At 35.4% G+C, this 19,583-nt stretch overlaps 1 protein-coding gene across 1 annotated transcript; it reads right to left on the bottom strand.

The window, feature by feature from the left end:
• Nucleotides 1-14,156: 14,156 nt before the first annotated feature.
• RGS2 (regulator of G protein signaling 2) lies at nt 14,157-17,826 on the bottom strand. The gene is made up of 5 exons (XM_074308625.1): nt 17,658-17,826; nt 16,480-16,581; nt 16,306-16,367; nt 15,531-15,697; nt 14,157-15,059 (listed from the first exon to the last, which is right to left on the bottom strand). Exons 1-5 carry the CDS (start codon nt 17,765-17,767, stop codon nt 14,868-14,870), a joined length of 633 nt encoding a protein of 210 aa, XP_074164726.1. The 5' UTR covers nt 17,768-17,826; the 3' UTR covers nt 14,157-14,867.
• Between the last annotated feature and the right edge of the window lie 1,757 nt (nt 17,827-19,583).

The raw sequence follows: 19,583 nt of genomic DNA, 5'->3' as shown, positions 1-19,583 counted from the left end.
TACATGACTACTTGTATTTCACACTTAAGATTTACATTTTTTCTTGTTTTATATCCTTTATTTTATGATAATAAATTGAATATTTTCCCTAATGCTTTCAACATAAATTTTCAAAACAGACTCACTAGGTTATCTGTGAATCTATATTGAATCAAAGTGTAGAGCAAAGGAATGTGTAAAATATTTATTATAATTTCATGCAGAGATAGAAATCACATCACTGGAAGTTACAACTAGATGCATGTGGTTCTTTTTATGAAGAACTAAGATGTTCCCTCTCTTTTGGCTGATGTCACTTTCAATTATTTTGATATCTCTTTGACATCCTTATATTTTTAAAGATATACACCAGCTATATAAACAAATGACTGCATTCCCTAATTCAGATTCCATATAGGTCAGTAGACTTCCTAAATATCAAATTAATTTTAGGCTTCCAGACAGCTTCAAGTGTGGATCTTATCCAAGATCTAAATAACTTAGCTCTGTTCTAAATTAATGAAGCAAAATCACATACTCAAAATGCAAATTGCTCAAAGGCAAATACTCATTGCTATAAATTAGTCCAATTCATTTGAATGAAAACCATTTGATATCAATGATTAAAGCATGCCCTCATTGATTCTTTTCTTAATTGTACCATTCATGCACAGAATGAACATTCAAATATTTTTTCTCATTCACTATTTATTTATTTATTATATTTCACTCCATTTCAATTTTATTTCATTGTAAATTCTAAATTCTCTCTCTCTCTCTCTCTTTCTCTCTCTCTCTCTCTTCTCTCTCTCTCTCTCTCCCCTTTGCTACCCATTGAAAAAGCAAGAAAAATAAAATCTGTTAGAAATGTGTATTGTCAAGGAAAACAAATTCCCATGTTAGCCATGTCTAAATATATACAAATATATGACACATTTATACATATATTTCATATGCACATAAAAATGTGTGTGTATAAGATCTGAGTTTTTTTTTTTTTTAATCTTTTCAAGGGATAGACCTAATAGTGGTATTGGTGGATATATATATATATATATATATATATATATATATATATATATATATATATATATATAGCACCAAATTGTTTTACACAATTGTTTGGAAAGTTCACAGCTCTATCAACAATGCATTAATGGATCTGTTTTCCCATAGCTCCTCTAGCATTTATCATTTTCCTGTGTACCTTCCTTCCTTCCTTCCTTCCTTCCTTCCTTCCTTCCTTCCTTCCTTCCTTCCTTCCTTCCTTCCTTCCTTCCTTCCTTCCTTCCTTTCTTTCTTTCTTTCTTTCTTTCTTTCTTTCTTTCTTTCTTTCTTTCTTTCTTTCTTTCTTTCTTTCTTTCTTTCTTTCTTTCTTTCTTTCTTTCTTTCTTTCTTTCTTTCTTTCTTTCTTTCTTTCTTTCTTTCTTTCTTTCTTTCTTTCTTTCTTTCTTTCTTTCTTTCTTTCTTCCTTTCTTCCTTTCTTTCTTTTTTTCTTTCTTCAATGATTTGTTGTTTGACACACTCATTTGTTAGGATTAGATTATAATTTCCAATCAATTTTTGGGTACATCTTCCCCTTGCCTTTAATTACATGTAATTTTATTGCATCATTATATAAAAAGGATGCATTCAATATTTCTGTTTTTCTGCATTTGTTTGTGAAGTGTTTATGTTCTAATATAAGGTTAATTTTTATGTAGGTGCCATCTTTCTCCAAATCACTAGCATACTTAATTTTTAAAAATTATATTCTTCCTAGCATAGTATTACTATATACTTCTTCCTGTAATTAATTTAACTTCTCTAAGAATTTGGATACTATGTCACTTGATGCATATATGTTTAATATTAACAATACTTCATTGTCTGTGGTATCTTCCACAGACAGCATCTGGTTTCTCCCCACCATCTTGACCTTGTCTCCAGAATATTTTTTTCTTATGACTCTTTTTTTCCCTCTCAGAGAAATTGAATTTAAGTGACTTGTCTAGGTCATACAGCTAGTAAGTGTCAGGTGTCTGAATCCAAATTGATCTTGTGGCTCTTGATAACTTGGATTTCTTCTTCCGAAAATTGCCTATTCATATCCTTTGTTCACTTGTCAATTGTAGGAGGCTGTATTCTTATAAATTAATACCAGTTCTTTATATAACTTAGAAATGAGATATTTATCAGCGATGCTTGTTGTAAAATTTTTCTTCCAATTTCTTATTTCTCTTAATTTTTGCTGCATTGATTTGGATTGTGTAACAACTTTTTTGTTTTATGTAATAAAAATTGTCCATTTTATTTCCTACAAAAGCTCTCTGTCTCTAATTGATTATGAACTCTTCCCTTATTTATGGAAGTGATGGGTCATCTCTTCTATGTTCTTCTAATTTGTTTATGATGTTTCACTTTATGTTTAAATCATGTACCAATTTGAAGTTTATTTTTCTCCAAGTATGAAGTCAGAACTCTGCTAGATACTTTGGGAAATAAAGATCTCTCTTCCATGCAACCCACTAATTCCATCATTGGACCTAGAGTCAGAAAGTCCACAGTTCAAATCCTACTTCAGACACTAAATAAGCTATATGATCCTTAGCAAGTTACTTAAGACCTTGTTTCCTCATCTATATAAGGGGGATGAAATTAGTTCGACCCCAGGATTATAGTGAGCATAAAGTCATATGTATAAAAATACTTTTCATACTTTAAAATGCTATATAGTGTTCAGTCAATAATTTTCAGTCATGTCTGACTTCATGACCCCATTTGAGGTTATCTTGGCAAAGGTACTAGAGTAGCTTGCAATTTCCTATTCCAGATCATTTTACAGATGAGGAAACTGAGGTAAACATGGTTTAGTGACTTACAATTGCATAACTTCAAAAGTGTTTTATAACGCTTGCTATTGTTATTAGTTGGAGCAATTAGCATTCTCTGCTACATTTCAGTGACTTTTAGTTATGTTCTCTGGATCCAAATAAAACAAATCAAATCCCACTTCCATATTGCAGCTCTTCAACTATTTGAACATAGCAATCATGTCTGACCTTAGCATTCTCTTCTCTAGGCTAAAAAAAAAATCCCTGTTGTTGTTTTTTTTTTTTTTTCCTAAAGGGTTTCATATGACATGAAGCTGTTGTTCTTCATTTCTTAACCCCTTTTCTCCATGAACTCCTTCTCTTCAGGTTATAAATACAATGGAGGACTGGTCAAGTCTCTTCTGTTCTGCTTGGTGGCTATCCATGTGGATGTCTCAAAAGCCTTGTCCTATTAAAGCAAGGGCTCTGTCCTCCACTTCAGAACATGTGCAGATATTCTCCCAGTGCTTCCTATTGTTTTGCTATGCTTTGATTCCCTAATTATATGGAACTGAGCATGCATACAAATGATATCAACATAACAAATCTCCTTCAAATATGAAAATAAATTTCTGCTCTAGAGGGCTGATGTATCTTCTTCATCCTACTAGGATGGCCCATTAGTACCTTCTCAATAAGCCTGCATCTAGTATTAGTCTTCCTCCTGTTTATATTTACTTTCCTTTAGTGTAGGGTCTTTTGAGGACTCAAAAGGTTGGAACAAGTGACCAAGACCAAGAAGTAGTTAGCACTGAGGAGCATTTTGGTTGATTTAGGCTAGCAATGGATAAATTTATCAACAAATATACCATATCCTATAAGCAAGAGAGTGACTAGTACATTGGTTATTCCATACCTGGAAGTTTTGTAGCTATCTCTTTTTGTTTCAGTACCAGTACATGAAATGTTGAAAGAAAGTATGTTCCATTTGGGTACAAAGGAGGAAAGAATGAATTTTTTGAACTTTGGTTCTTATATCTTTTCCATAAATATATTATTGCAATTTGTATTAATTTTTTAAAATAAGAAAACATGGCTCATTTTATATTGAGATAGTAATTATAGGTAATTGATTTTGGAAAGAATGCATCAGAACTGGAACACAAGTTAACAGCATTAATATCCTTTAACCTTTCAGAAGTGCACAATAGAACCCTGTGGAGGCGACACAAATAACTATCTTCTAGGGATGCATCTTATCAGTGGGACTAGAGGAGTTGGGATAAATAATTGCAGAATCTATGGGTAACACACATACACACACACAGAGTCAAAACTATCATGTTCCTAAAAAAACTTGAATCCTGTAAAATTTTTGAACTATAGTTTCATATCTCTCTTTTCTTTTACTGTTTGAAGAGCAATGTGTAATTGCTTATCTTTTTTTTTTTTGTTCTATTCTTTTGCTACCTAATGTCCATATTAACAGTTCTCTCCAAAAATTTTTTTCTAAAGTCATCAATCATTTTCTAGTTGCCTTTTTTAGCTTTTTTTTTTTCCTGAAATGTTTGGGGTATTTTATGTCATTGATCATTGTTGTTTCTTGAAATTCTCTTTCTTGGTTTCTATGACCGTGAATTCATATTTCCTTAGATTTCATAGTCTCTAATTGACTATTCTTGATTTTGTTGATTTCCACTAACCTCTAAAGATAGGCAGTTCCCAAAATTGTTTTTATCTTTATTATTATCATTCTGTCTTTATACTCTCTCACTTGGTAATTTTATTCACCCCCATGACCTTAACTCTCACCTTTATTATATAGTGAGTAAAATGCTGGACTTTAAGTGAGGAGACCTGGGTTCAGATTGTATTCCTACTGCCTTTTTGCTCAGTGACCATGGACAATTTGCTTGACTTTTCTGTCCTCTCCCTTAGATACAGAATGAAGATAATTATATCTATAATAAAGAAATCTGTGAACAAAATGAAGATGGTATGGTCACATGTTAAGAATGATATTTAATAGATGAGTAGCTTAAATACTCCACTGTTACCTTAATGATATAGGGGATAATCAAAGAAGGCTCTCAATACATTGAATAGATTCCTTTTGGAGAACTATGTGAAGAAATGGACAAGAGTCCCATAGGTTAGACACATTTAGATGGGTTGTGATCTGCATCATTGGAGGGAATATCTACATGGAAGAATATAAAATATGTTTGAGTATTCAAGTGATAACCACACAAGATTGTCATGAGATTCTAATGAGAGATAATGTATGTAAAATGATTTGCTAACTTTAAGATGCAAGGTTAATATGAGCTATTTTGTTAATGTTAATGTCAGTTATTATGAAAGCCAAATTATCCAACTTGAACTTCATTCTTCTGAACTTGCTCTTCTAGCACTTGCTGGATAACTCCAACAAGATGACATAAAAGAAATTTAAACTCAACTTTGTCTAAAATTAACTAATCATTTTTCTCTCTAAACCTTCTAATTTTCCTATTTTGGTAAATATCTTCACTATTGTCCCAGTGGTGGATGTTACAAATCTCTGGTCTTTGATTCCTTTTTATCTTGATCCAATCACGAACTTTTCTCTCCAGTGATTCGTATCTATTCCCTCCTTTGCATCCAGCTTTGTTCAGTCCTTCTTCACTTTTTAACTAGATTATTTAAACTACTCCCTAACTAGTTTTCCTATCTCCAGCTTATTTCCCTTCCAAACCATTCCTGAATTTCTTAAAGGTTCCTCATTAGCAACAAACAAAAAACATGAAGTGTCTCATAAACTCAACAAATACTAAATGCCTACTATATAAAAAAATAATATGAAATAAAAGAAGTTTCCTCTAAGGAGACTGCAATCTCATAGAAGTAAAATGTACACAGCTTAATATAAAATATTTTATTGTCCATCAAATAGTTTCTTAGTATAGCATAGCATTCTAGAGCTAGAAAAGACCATAGAGAGCTTTTGCTCAGTGGGTTATTTTGTGTTATAGGCTCCTTTGGTGATCCAGTGAAGCTTTTGTACCTATATGAGAAACATGTTTCTAAATACATAAAGTAAAACATAGTATTGGAAAGGAAACTAATTATATTAAAATATAGTTATAAGAATATTAGAAAAAAGTTCAGGGACCCAATATTAAAAATGCCTGATTTAGTCTAACCTCTTCATTTTACAGTTAAGGAAAGGAAATCTGGACTTTATGATCTGACTCTAATCAGAACTTAATTCTGAAACTTTATCTCCTTCTTACACATCTTAATTTAAAATCAAGATGGACTACTCACTGTTCCTAAATATAGCATATGTTTCTATGCCTCCCTGTTGTTGCTTGCACTATTCATCCTATTGAGAAATCTTTCCAACTCCTGTACCATCTCTGCTTTCAAAATCCTACATGATAACCGTATTTACTTACCTATAAAATGGATATAATAATACTTGGATTACATACCTCCCAGGGGAATTGTGGGGAAAAAAAGTGCTTTGTAAACTATAAAACGCTATATAAATGTCATCTATTTAAAGGCATTATCTAATCAGTCTCTATTTACCCCTTTTGCTTTTTTGGTGCTTTCTTTTATTAGTAGTGATATTCTATCTTTGATATCAATTTGTCTATGGATGACTTTTTCTAGATTGTAAATTCCTAAAAGTCAAGGACCATCTTACTTATTGAATGACCAACAGTATTATGATGTCATTTATTTTGTGTTTCTCAGGAACAAAAATCCTAGGTTGAAACACAAAATATCTGATTTCCTTGCCTTCACTCTCATTTTTTTATTTTTCTTTATCTGAGAGGAAGCATAGTGCCATGGAGAGAATGCTGGATTGTAGTCAAGGGAAACCTGGTTTTAAATCCAATGTTGATACTTATTAGTGATATCAGAATTGTTGTGAGACACAAATGAGATGATGTTAGCTATACAAGTATTAAAAAAGTAGGAGTGATTGATCAGGGGAGGTTAATACTCTGATCAATGTGATGAAGTCTCTAATCAACTTCATGAGATTACTGGATATAAACTTGTTTGTTGGTACATGAAATGCCCCATGAAGAATGTACATATATCTACCAACACTTTGCTAAGAGAACAAAGTACTTCTATTGGTTTCTAGTGACTATTGTTACCTCTGAGATGATTGGTTCACTAAGTCTCAGAAGGACAGACCTTGTTGAGAAGTTTTCTTGGTTGAGAAGCTACCTGTTTCCAAAAAACCTTACGGTCAAGCTTATTTTCTTTTTTGGATTTCCAGTTTCTTCCTTTTCCCTACTGAGAAGACAGACTAGGGCATTCCTACAATTATTTCCTCTCAGTTCCTTTAGAACTGAAAATGGCTAGAGCAGAGGGATTTGGAGGTTGCATGTGCTGTCAGAGAGGAGAGATCTTGAAAGTAGACTTTTCAGGTCAGAGACATTGCAGCAACTGAGACTCTGATAGATTTCTGGTAGAAGATGAGGCACAAGTAGGTATGTACATGTCCATTTGGCTCCCCCAAGAGTAATTCATACATAATATTTTGAAACTAAATTTTCTTTGTGGAAGAACAGAAATTTTTCACTAGTACACTGAAACTAGCCTTCTTGTCAGAAAAGGGAGGTTTCCTTAACAGCCCATTGTTAAGGGACAGGTCAATTCTCTGAGAGCCTCCACAGCTGTGGATCACGTCTGAAGGAGTTGCAGGGCAGCCTTTGCTGACACAGGTGTTGTGGACTGGAAATGAGATAAATTGGAGCCAGAGGGAAGAGGAGAAAGGTCAAACAATGCAACTGTTTCTCAGTCTCCTTATGTCATCCTCTCAGAGGAGATCCATTCTGGGTTGGATCTCCAGCAGCTATTGTCAAGTGGCTCCCGTGTATTCCAACAGCACATAATTTGAGGATTATCTAATAGGTAACCCTAAATTCTAGATTTGCAAATTCAGGGATTAAGACCTTTTAGATAGAGAAAAGAATTTCCTCTTGCCATATGATTTTTGTAGAATGAATTGGATTGCCCATATACTTCTTGAGCATGGTACGATAGCAGAAGTATCAAACATGTAGTGGTGTGGAGAACTTACATGACCTATAATACTCCTCAGTGGGACTGAACCAGATTTAAATGTAGTTCCTATATGATTGTAATGTGATAATGTATTAATAATCAGAAATAAGTAAATGTGTGGTTTTCTAACTCAATATGCAGTTCACAGGGATACTTGTGTACAATATAGTGGCCTCTGCTTCTATTTATGTTTGACACCACTGTCCTACAATATTTGCACAGTATAGATTTTTTTGGAAAGAGATTGCTTATTCATCAGTCTTAAAGAATGCTTTCCTTCCTAGGGAAATTCAAATCACATAGTTACATTATGAATCTGAGTAGTAGAACCCTGTGGGAGAGTCAGAATTCATCAGAAAATCAAAGGGTTGACTTTGTGGCAACTTCAAATTCAGTTCCCTTCTAAGGGAAACTGTTAGTGGGCTATTTGAATTTCCATCCAGATGATCTGGATTTCAGATCTCTAGAAACTCATTTTTCTGTAAGATGCTGCTGTTGATCATTCTTCATTGTCAAAGAGGATCAATAACACAGGAGGGTAGGAAGACCTTGATTTAGTAAGACCAAGGTTAGTAAGATGAAATCAGTTATGAAACTCACATCTTCTTAGTACTCCTTACTCCTGGAGGCGCTTCCCCCCTCAGAGTGAATATGGTGAAGGTTAGACATTGGATAGCTCCACCCAGTTCTTCCACCAGTTAAGGAAGGCGCCCAGGGAATTCACCTCGTCATTTCCTACCTAGCTAATCTCCTGGATTACATAATCTCCAGAAATTTGTCACTGTGCAAGATGAAGTTGACTATAATTCACAACTCCTCAGATAATCTCACACCCTGACTGTAGGACTACATTCTCCATTCCCCACTCCCACCCTCCTTCCTTTTTGTTTTCTTTTTATTTGTTGTTTTTGCCCATTAGATTGTGAGCTTCTTAAAAGCAGGAATTATCATACCCTTTTTTAAAAAAAATAATTCCCAGTGTTTAGCATAATGCCTGGCACATAGTGAAAACTTAACAAATGACTGTGACTCTGGCTTTGTTTGTTTGTTTGTTTGTTTGTTCCTGCTTCTGTTTATAAGCTCCGGTGAGTTCTTTGCATCTACTGAACTTTGTATAGGGTGAGATAAAACCTATATTATTCATATATATTTAAATCTTAAGAAACTATATTGGAGTTGTGATGGTGTTACATTTGGGGAAATCAAACATGAACTAAATGCAAACTATATTGAGAGATTTTGGGGGGGGAGGGGAAAGGAGTAATTCTCTCAGAGAGAAAATTACCCTATTAGTCAGATTTAGAATCAGGCCTAGTTTGTGAGAGTTTGGAGTATTGGTGGGCCCTGGGTCAGCTATTATTCTATCTAAATTTCCCCATAGTGACATCTTCCTCGATACCATATGTCCCTATGGTACCTGATTTTATCTGTTCAACTTGCTGTTGGACGACAACAAGTGTACTCCTCCTAATGTCCTGTACAGCAATTACAAAGGTCTATGTTCAATCATCCTGATCTATATCTGGCCACTGGACTCAGATGACTCTGGAGAAGAAAGTAAGGCAGATGACCTTGCATAGCCTTCCCTCACTTAAATCCAATTCATTTACATGTTATGGTATCTCCTACCTGATCCTCTTTGACAACAAAGGAAAACTTGACCAATTAGGAGCAACATCTATATCATGAAGTCCCAGGCCCATGGAATTGATAGAAATCTTCCCAGATAGATGCTGTTCAAATGATGTGATTGTAATCAGTGGTGGAGGTCAGGGAAGAAGGAAGTGGATGCTCAGTGATTGTATCTTGAGTCAAGGAGCTGAGCAGGAGCCGAGCCCCAGATGAACTGAATAAGCAGGTTGCTTGTATAGTTAAAAGGAGGATGTGAGCCAGCTGAGCTCCAGAAACTATAGGAGACTTCAAGAGCAACGTAGACTCTTCAGAGAGCTACAGCTGGGTGTGGAATGATGACGGAGAACTCTGAGTGGAGGGTGTCAGAGAAGAAGTGGGAGCAGGAAGTCGGCTAAATCCTGACTCATGAGGTATGCAGCTAGACTCTGTGTGGGAGTGTCCACTATTTGTCTCTGTGTTGTCTTTTGAGTCACCTGTACCTTGGATCCTTTGAAGACTATTGTGTTTTAGGAATTACAACTATACAGTATGGTTGGGAGAATACTAGAGTTAAAAGATGTATTTTTGAATCGGAGGACAGCTTGGTAAGACTAAAAATTCTGCCCATTTAGTTTTTAGGTGCAATTTATCTTGCATTTTTTCTCTCAAGTTCAGTTCTTAGTTTAGTTCATAAACATTTTACGATGTTTATATTAAGTATAATTACTCTGTATGAACTCAATTGAATCACAAAAAAACTGCCTGCTACATCTGAATGAAATGCATTTTTCATCTATTTGCTTTTTCCTGGGTGGATTGTTAAGCTGATCCCTTTGAAGAATCGTGGATCTTGATGAGGAGTACCTATAACTTTGACCTCAATGCTTAAACAGTAGTATGTGGAAAACCTCAACTTTTATAGAGAATCAATTTTTCATTTAGACCTTTTCTGTAATGGTGGTAAAAACCTTTGGAGAGCATGTCTTCATGCTTAGATGACAAGCATCAAAGCTTTTCCCTCTAGACTTTGCCTTCTCCAGTTAACTCTTTCCATGAATGGAAAAAAAAATTATTTTGTGCATTACTTGACATTCACAATCAGAGGGTTATGGAATAAGTACCACTTATTAAATAATCTTGAAAGAACTTAACATAAGAGACCTTTGCCTTTTGTTATACTGAATAAAATATGCTTTGGGGAGGAAAAGGAAAATTAATAAAAATTAATGGGTTATAGTAATTAAACGATATACTCTGGGAAATTGGAACATTTATTTATGGAAGCATGTGATTGCTAATTTTAACTCTATTCCAGTTTGTCCTGTAAGTGGCACTAGAGAACAGTGGAAAATATTATCTCAAAAATCTACACTTTTATCAGTTCCTGGAAAAAAGTCACAGGCAAAGGATCTTTTATGTGTTCTCTGTTATAACAACTTATTTTATCTACTCTTGCTCCTGATCATATCTGTGATGAAAGTAGGAAGAAAAAACTATTTCTTTACTAACTGTGAAGAGAATAAAAATATGCAAATGTTTTTAAGCTAGACTTTTTGTTTCTACATGTAGTCATAAATGCTTTTCTATTTTGCTAAAAATTAACTATGGAAACAGCTTTCATTTCCCCACACTTATTTTCTTAATCAGGCAAGATAATGTAAATCCTATGTGTTTATTTCTTGAAGCAATAAAAAAATGAAGCTATTTAAAAGTAGTATTTCTTGCATGGTACAAAGTTAAACTTCTAAAATGTTATCCTACTGAATAAAATTCACTATTATTTGAAGCTAGTTTAAATGTAAAATGGTATTGGTGTAATTCATTCTAATCAAATGGATAAGTAGGATTCTTGAGTTATATGTCTTATTTAGGACAGACTTTGAGTGTTTTTTTTTTTTTTCCTCCAGGAGGCCCATCTGCCAAAATCAGCATATAAACATTATATTGGAGAGATTTCTTTTCTTCAAATATTATCAGTTAAAACAAACGAGTGGTTTATTAACTTACACATTTTCAATGGTCATATATCTCACCTGCCTTTTCCTTATTTAGATTAGCATAATCTGTAATTACACTTATTTCTGTATAACCTCTAGATGCATATTTGTAAATCCCTTAGAAAGAAGTTACAATGAGGTTATTGAATTAGGTTTAATTCAACAGAAAACTTTATACATTAAGTATGGGAAAGGCAAAAGGTGACCATGGTACAAAGCATTGAGAGCTGCATTTGCCAGTTGTGTGTGACTTTGGGCAAGCCCTTTCAACTCTCTAAGACCATCATCCTTACCTTTTTGTGTGTCTTGATTCCTTTGACTGTCTGGTGAAGCTATGGATCTTTTCTCAGAATACTGTTTTAAAATCACAAATTGAAATTTATGATCTAAAAGAGCTTAGTTTGAAGTACATTAATAAACATTTAAAAAAAAAAAAGGTTAATTGACCTCAAGTTAAAAATCCTAACTTAGGTTGAAGTACATTAATAAATTTTTTTAAAAGGTTAACTGACCCCATGTTAACAACTCTAGCTCTAAGGCTATAAATTGAAGAGTAGGTGCTGATCTTCATATATAGTGATAATTCCCTTACTTGGATTTTTTTTTTTTTTTTTACATCAATGAAATTATAGATCCAGAAGGTCAAAAATACAGTGAACAAAGTTTATCAAAAGGTAATATGAATATTTTTTAGTAGGGACACAGTAATTTATTGACCTGAATATATATTATATGAACATATATGAAAAGTGGAAAGGAAGGTAGAGACTTACTTAAATATAAGTACTGTATAAGGAGTTTGTATTTGACCCTAAAACTGTAGGTTACTGGAGGTTTTTAAATGGTATACGACAGGGTCAGATGTGTGCATTTAGGAAGAATTCTTTTTTATTTTCCATTTGTGGGAAGGATTAACTGGAGAAGACAAAGTTTAGAGGGAAAAGCCTTGATTATATTTTTTATAATAGGGCAAAAAGCAATGAAGGCCTAAGTGATAGTGTTGACAGTGTCAGTGGAGGAGAGGATAGAAAGCATATTTTTGCAATATAATTGGAAGCTGACTTGAAAAGGAGGGGAGAATTAAAGATGAATCCAAGGCTTCCAGCCTGGGAAGAAGATAATCCTATCCAAAAAAAAAAACCCAAACAAAGAGCATTGGAATGAGAATGAGAAGTGAATTTAGGGTAGGAACATGAGTTGTGAGTTTGAAGTAGATGGTGCAACTATGTAGGTAGGCTTGGTGCAGAGAAGAGACTGATGTTAGACTAGGAATGGAGATTTGGAAGTTACTTGCATAAAGGGTAGAATAGTAGAAAGAGGACTAGAAATGGGTCAGACAACTAGTTACTTCTGGATTTCTTTCCTTGTTTGTAAAACAAAGGGGACTAGACAATATGCTCTGAATACTTTCCTAGCCCTTACTCCTAAGAACTATACCTTTTCCTGACTTGCAGTGGGGGAAAATAGGGGACCAGACCAGAACTCAGGAAGAACTGATTTCAACAACTGCTTCTAGCATATATTAGATAATTGTTAGCATGGTAATTAACCCCTCTGTGTCCCCAGGCAACTCCTTAACACCCTAAATTACAGATAAGTTGGTAATCTATACCAGCAGAAGAATTCCCTGGAGTTCCCCACACTGACACAATCATAAGTTTGATATCTTTCGTTCCTTTCCTTCTTTTCCTCTTTTTTCTTTTTGATTTTTTTTGTTTTTTTTCTCTCTGGGGCCTCTTACAGTTGTAAATTATAGACTGGAGAAAAAAGCCAATAATATTCTTTTGTAAATATTAAAAATATGCCTTCCAGGAGAGACATCACATGTGGCTCACAATACTAGTTGAATTATGGGTCTTTTATAAAAAGGAACCTGCCTTCATCAGACAATTCAAAGGTTGTCTTCTACCTAAGGAGTTCTTTGCTGATGTCCTCAGATGCTAGTAGCTTCTCCCACCCATTATCTTGAATATATTTTATAAATGTTTTTATGTGCTCAAATGTGCCATGTTATCTCCCCTGATAAAATGTAAATTCTTTGAGGCAGCAACTGACTTTTTCTTTTTATCCTTAACATATAACACTGTGTCTGATACATAAAGACTTTATTGTTCAGGAACTTCAAATATTTTGGGTTTTTTATGCCACTTCTTAATGTTTTTTTAAAAAACATTAAATTTCATGTTGCACATAAGTTTTAAACCTCTAATTTAGCTGATGAGTTCATCATCTGCTCAGACTGGGATGAAAAAAATTTAAGGATATTTTTCTTGTTCAGATATTCTGCTTTTATCAGTGCCTCAGTGGGTAAACAGCACTATTTATTCTTAACTAACAGTTGTGAAACTTTTCAAATATTGTCTATAGTTACCTCCAAAGAAAGAAGTATCATGGCAGAGTGGTTGGAAGATCACTGAAATTAGGAAGAACTGAATTTAAGTTTCTGTTGATATATAATATGTGAATAGGGGAACACAGGGAAGTTTCTTGACCTTCCAATGTCTTAGGCAACTTTCTAAGACTATAAAGTTGTTCATGTACACCAGTGGAGGGACCTTTCATTCTAGGATGAAGTCATATACCTGGATTCATGCATGTCATTCATTCCTTTGGGTCTTTCTAAACTTTTTTAATCTTGATGAATCCTGGGAGGCACCATATCTTTATTCCAAAAGTGACAGATGGAAGAAACAGAACACAGTCATAAATATCAAAATAAATTTATTAAAAACAAGTATTCAAAGACCACTTCATTGAAGTTTTAGCTGCCTTCAAGACGTTTTTTTAGCATTCATGAACAGGGTAGTGTTCTACACAACCTTAACCTATAACACATGACAACATGTACATAGACCACTTTTCCCCCCAATAACGAGGGACAGTAACACAAATGACTCAGTCATATGGACTTTCATACCTCTTTGTACATTAGTAAACCTTTCAATCAGACACTTAGTGGTAACATGGATTAATTTAGGAAGAGATATATAGCCATTTAATCAAGACTACATATGATCTCCCCCAGGTCTATTTAATTAAAAAAACAAAACAAAACAAAAAAATCCAACAAACTTTCAGAGGAATAGCCTTAGATCTGCTCTGGAATATTGACTTCTCTGGTGTGAATTAAAAATACATAGCTCTTAGACAATGGATTGATTCACTGTCTTTTATACACAACGCTTGCAAGACAGTCGGAAACACATCTCTTATGCCATTGTTGTCATAGTTATTCATCACACAATTCAACTTGCAGAGTCAATATTTCTGGGTGAAGTTTCCTGAATACCCAGACTCTTTTTGATGCTTGTCTTTTAGACCATCAATTTTTATTAGGTTTCACAGGCCACAGGCCTTCCTCCTTAGCAAGAAAAAGTCAAATGTTCTGTTGCTCTACTTCATTTCCCATGCTCATTCATGTAGCCTGTGTTCTAGTAATCTGTGGATTTTTACACAAGTCCTGATAAAATTCAGACTCCAAAAATCTGGGGTAGGAATTGTTTTCCATCAAACTGTAGACTCTTTTCTGGGCTGTAGTGAAGCAACCAGTTGTAGCCTCCTCGATATTCTGAGCAATCATGATTTTAGTTTGAAAGTCTATATTTATCTGAAATAGGAATGGACAATAGTTTAAGTTTCAGCACAACAAAGTAATATTGAATAACTAAATTTCAGAATAACAAAATAAAATACTAGACATGAATTCAGAATAGTTCAGTTCTGATACTTCCTAGCTTTTTTTGTGGATCATTTCCAAATTCTCAGAGCCAGTTATATTATTTGTAAAAACTGGGGATAACATTTCAATGATCAATTGAAGAAAGGTTATTGTATGGAAAGCAGTTAATACGTTCCAAAATGATATAATGATGGCAGCTAGTGTGTCACCAAAAATATCAAGGACTATGCCCTCTTTTAAGCCAATACTAGGGAAATTACGGAAAGTTATGTTGGCATAAAAAAAATTTGCCCCATTAAAACAAACAAATGAACGAAAAAGATATTTGCCCTTCTTTTCACTAAAATTCTCTTAAGAACTTGATGTTTTCAAAATTTTGACAAGATGAAGGATTATTACCTCTTTTGGAGCCTCCTTTTCTATGAAGTCCGTATAAATTTTCCGGGCCTTTGAGGTCAATTTCTGTGGAGACTTGGTTTTTTTGAAGTCTTCACAGGCCAGCCAAAATTCTATGTTTTCTTCACAAAACTCAGATTTCAAAAAAGCTCTAAATGCAGCAAGACCATCTGGAGAGGAGAGAAATATTCAGAATGTATTAAAATCAAACAATGTCTTACATTCCTTCCTGGTGTTTATCTTTTCAACAAACCTAGACTTGAATACATGCCTTTCTATGTTATGGCAAGTTGCCAGAATTTATTCAAATTTGTAAGGCTCTAAATTTCAGCAGGTAAATTTCTTAAGATTGGTACATTGTCATTCCAGAGCATATTCTGAAATACGTAAAAACTATGCTATTAAGGGAAAAGAAATATTTCTAGTGGAACCATAAATCCTCTGGGAACTAAACCCTTTGAAAACATTGTTCGCAATGGAAAAGTTGACTCAACTCTTAACTATGAACAAATGCATTTGTAATCTATCAGGCTGATCCTTCCCTTCCCACCTGAGAATATTTTACTGGAGCCATAAAAACACGCACAATTCTAGTGATTAGTAAAAACCAAACCATAAGGGCAATTCTTTGAAAACCTTGCTTATATGATAATACTTGACATTGGAAAACAATTGCTATGTCCAACTTCTAAAAATAAATCAATCTAATTTATAATCCATAGATTCACCTATCTAGCCTTTAAAATTAATTAAGACTGAGTTTAAAATATTTACTTACATTTATTGGCTAGCAGCTCATCAAAAGTTTCTGACCACAGCTGTGCTTCTTCAGGAGAAGGTCTGCAAAAATGAGTGCATACATTTAAAAAGAATGAATTTCTTCTGCTTCAAAGAAAAGGCAAAATGTGTATCCTACAACACTCTACAGTTAAGTTTGGGATCTCTAACTTACTTAATAAAAGCTTGTTGTTTGCCTTTCTTGTTGACTTTTGGCTTCCCCCGTGTAGATGAGTTTTGCAGAAAGTAACTTAAACGGTTCTTCCAGTCTTTTATGCTAAATGGAAAGAATTATATCCAATGAGTAATGAAATGATGCCTAATCATAATAGCTGCTAACATTTTACCAAGTAGTTCTTTTAATGTCAGAAGCATAATCTTGAAAAACAGAAAAACAAATAAGACCTCACCAAGTTAAAAAAGTTAAATAGTGTAAGTGAAACGAATCTTTGTTACTTTGTGTCATTTCTATTCCACATACTTATGTGATATTAACAATACTTAAGTTTATCTTAAATAATCTGAACTGGCTCATTAAATAATTAAGGTAAAGGCTGCTTCAATGTTTGAGAAACTTTGTCATTCCATAAAGTGGTGAATGAGACAGGTTTTCCTTTCGGCCAATGTGAAATTTTAGTTTCTGCAACGCTATGACAATTCTGGGCAATTTTCAATCATCTGGTGAAATCTACTTCAGTGACACTGAAATGAGTCAGATCAGATTCTAATTAGTTTCCTCTTTACTCCTAAAAAAATTGAAGGCTTTGTATAAAGCCCTATGTGGAAAGTTTAGGCAACAGCTCTTAAAGGCAATTCTAAATGACTCCTTTCAGACAAGGAGCCTGGCAAAGTTTCGATACTTTCTAAGAGAAGCCAAAGAAATAGATCTAGCTTAATAACTTAGTGGGCTTATTTTGCTAGTCACTCAGCAAGTAAATGCCTAAACCCTCCACCTGTTGGCATTAATCCGGGCATACATATCCAAGAAACAAGAAGGAAGTCGGGCAGAGCTGCAGATTTGGGGAGATAACAAAGATGCAAAGATCGTGAAGGCAGGATTCTCAGGCTCCTAAGGAGAGGGAGTATGATTTATTCTTTTAAAATTCAAGAAAAGTTCGTATGTTAGATGCATCCAACTTTATTCTTGCTTAATGACACCCCCTAAAAAAAATAAAGCCGCAAATCGCAACAATCTTACTGTAGCTTCCTTTTATGGGGACTGACTTTAAAAAGAAATTAATTATAAAGTGACTTCTGACTATGCTTTTCTAATCAGAGAGAAAGGTTCCAGGAGGGTCTCTTTCAAGAAATCCATAGAAGGAGAAGCAATGGGAACGGGGAGTCAGTACTTACATGGTCCGCTTCATCTTTTCTCTCTTCTCCTCGCCCATTGGGTAGCCGCTGGCAGTTTTCTCCATGGAGCCGCAGTTGGGTTGGAAAGTCAAGAACATAACACTTTGCATGATACAGATCCGCGGACTGGGCTGCAGACACTCGCCTCTTCGGGCTCCTCCCGGAGCGGCTTTATAAGTCGCGGAGCCTGGGGAAGGCGAGGGCGTCCAGTTTCGACTCCGCCCCCGGGCCGCGCGGATTTGCCGGGTAGGAAGGAACAAAAGAAATGTCAGCGCCCGCCCCTGGTGTCCCCGCCACCCTTGTCTGGGGATTGAACTGAGGACAGTGCTGACGTGCGTTCTCCCTTCGGGTTCATGCGCAGTGGTGCCAAAACCGAGCCCGCTGGGGGGAACAGATAGAGATCTCACTGTGTGGCTCCGGCTGCTGACCTTTACCGTGGGTGCTGCGAGGCGCACAAGACGAGTCTGGAGCCGCCCGGGATGGAAAGAAAGCACCCGGTGTGGGACCGAGTGGCCCGAAGTCTGTTCTTGATACAGACCGGGGAGAGAGGTAGGGGCACGACTCGGCGTGCTCCACCCACCCCCTCGCCCTATGAGCCAAAAAACACCTCCTAAGAATCGTGTTTGAAAGCTGTGCTTTAGCATCCCCGTCCTGGTACAACTCAAGTGAAAATGAGAAAATTGCTTTAATTTGTGAACTATCAGTAAGCTTTTTTTTTTTTTTTTTTTTTAAATAACCTTGTTTAATTGATTGACCCTGGGTTTAGGAAATTACTTTCTAAAACTGATAAGCTTCTGAGTAGTCCGTATTTAAGATCCAAATCTCTTCTCGCTGAAGTATCTGAGTTTCAGTGAAAGCTGTCTCGCCTCTTTCAAAGGGTGTTAGGAGCCCAGCTGGGGCTGACTGCGGCCAGATTGACTGATCAGCTTTAGTCTCACTCAGGTCTCAGCTGGCCGCTTTCCTGGTCCCAGTCAGTTTCTCTGACCTGAGAAGGCCTTCAGGATGTCCTTAACACGTTTGTGTCAGGGCAGCCGGGTGAAGGCAGTCGCGCTGAATGACTTCCCAACTTACTGTGTCCAACTTGTTGTAGGGGAAAATCTGATCTAAGTGAGAAGGGGATTTGTAGTAAGAACTGAAGCTTGACCAGCGAATGTAAGACAATGTTTGGAAATAGGAACTGCTCCAACAAAAAGTAAGAGGAAGAAGGGGCCCGGCAAAGTGTTAGTTTATGTGAATACAGTTAATTAAAATCTAGCGTTCATCTAGAGCTGAAGTGGACCTCAAAAGTAGTCTGGATCAATCCACTCTCTTATTAAATGTTTAAATGAGGTCCAGGGAGGTTGTGATTTGGTCAAGGTTATACAAGTAGTGTGAATTGAACTCAAAGCCTGTTCCGTTTAATTACAAACTCTAAGGGTGAAGCTTCCTTCCTCCTTATTGGTCTTTTTGGTCAGCTCCCTTCCTTCCATCCTGTTAGATTTTTAAACTCTTTGGGGGCAGGGACTATCTTTTGCCTGTTTTGGTTTCCAGTTAGTGCTAAGTATCTACCATTTCTAAGAAGTACTTTGGTTAAAGAGTAGGTGTTTAATATGTTTATTACATTATTAAGTGTTGACTAGTGATAGGTCAGCAAAACGGGGAAGTGGGTAGAGCACCAGGCTAGAGTCAGGAAGACCTGAGTTCAAATCCAGTCTCGACATTTACCGGCTATTTGATCCTGGGCAAGTCACTTCAACCAGCTTATCTCAGTTTCCTCATTTATAAAATGATCTAGAGAAGGAAATGGCAAACATTTGTCCAATATGCCAAGAAAACTCCAAAAGGTACCATAAAGAATTGGGCACACTTGAAAAACATTGACAGATTATTGATTTTTTTTTTTTTATTCATCCCTTGTTCCTAATTCCCCTCTTTTCCCTTCTAATA

This window comes from Sminthopsis crassicaudata, chromosome 4 (assembly GCF_048593235.1).
Source record: "Sminthopsis crassicaudata isolate SCR6 chromosome 4, ASM4859323v1, whole genome shotgun sequence".
NCBI classification, from domain to species: Eukaryota; Metazoa; Chordata; class Mammalia; order Dasyuromorphia; family Dasyuridae; genus Sminthopsis; species Sminthopsis crassicaudata.
This window is presented reverse-complemented; position numbering and strand designations above follow the sequence as displayed.

Bases quoted from the DNA above. Each gene is read 5' to 3' on its own strand.
- RGS2 (XM_074308625.1), bottom strand. From the start codon at position 17,767: ATGCAAAGTGTTATGTTCTTGACTTTCCAACCCAACTGCGGCTCCATG. The intron at 16,368-16,479 runs GTAAGTTAGAGA...TCATTTTTGCAG, and splicing joins AAACAACAAGCTTTTATTAA to ACCTTCTCCTGAAGAAGCAC. The intron at 15,060-15,530 runs GTAATAATCCTT...TTCCTATTTCAG, and splicing joins AAAAGGAGGCTCCAAAAGAG to ATAAATATAGACTTTCAAAC.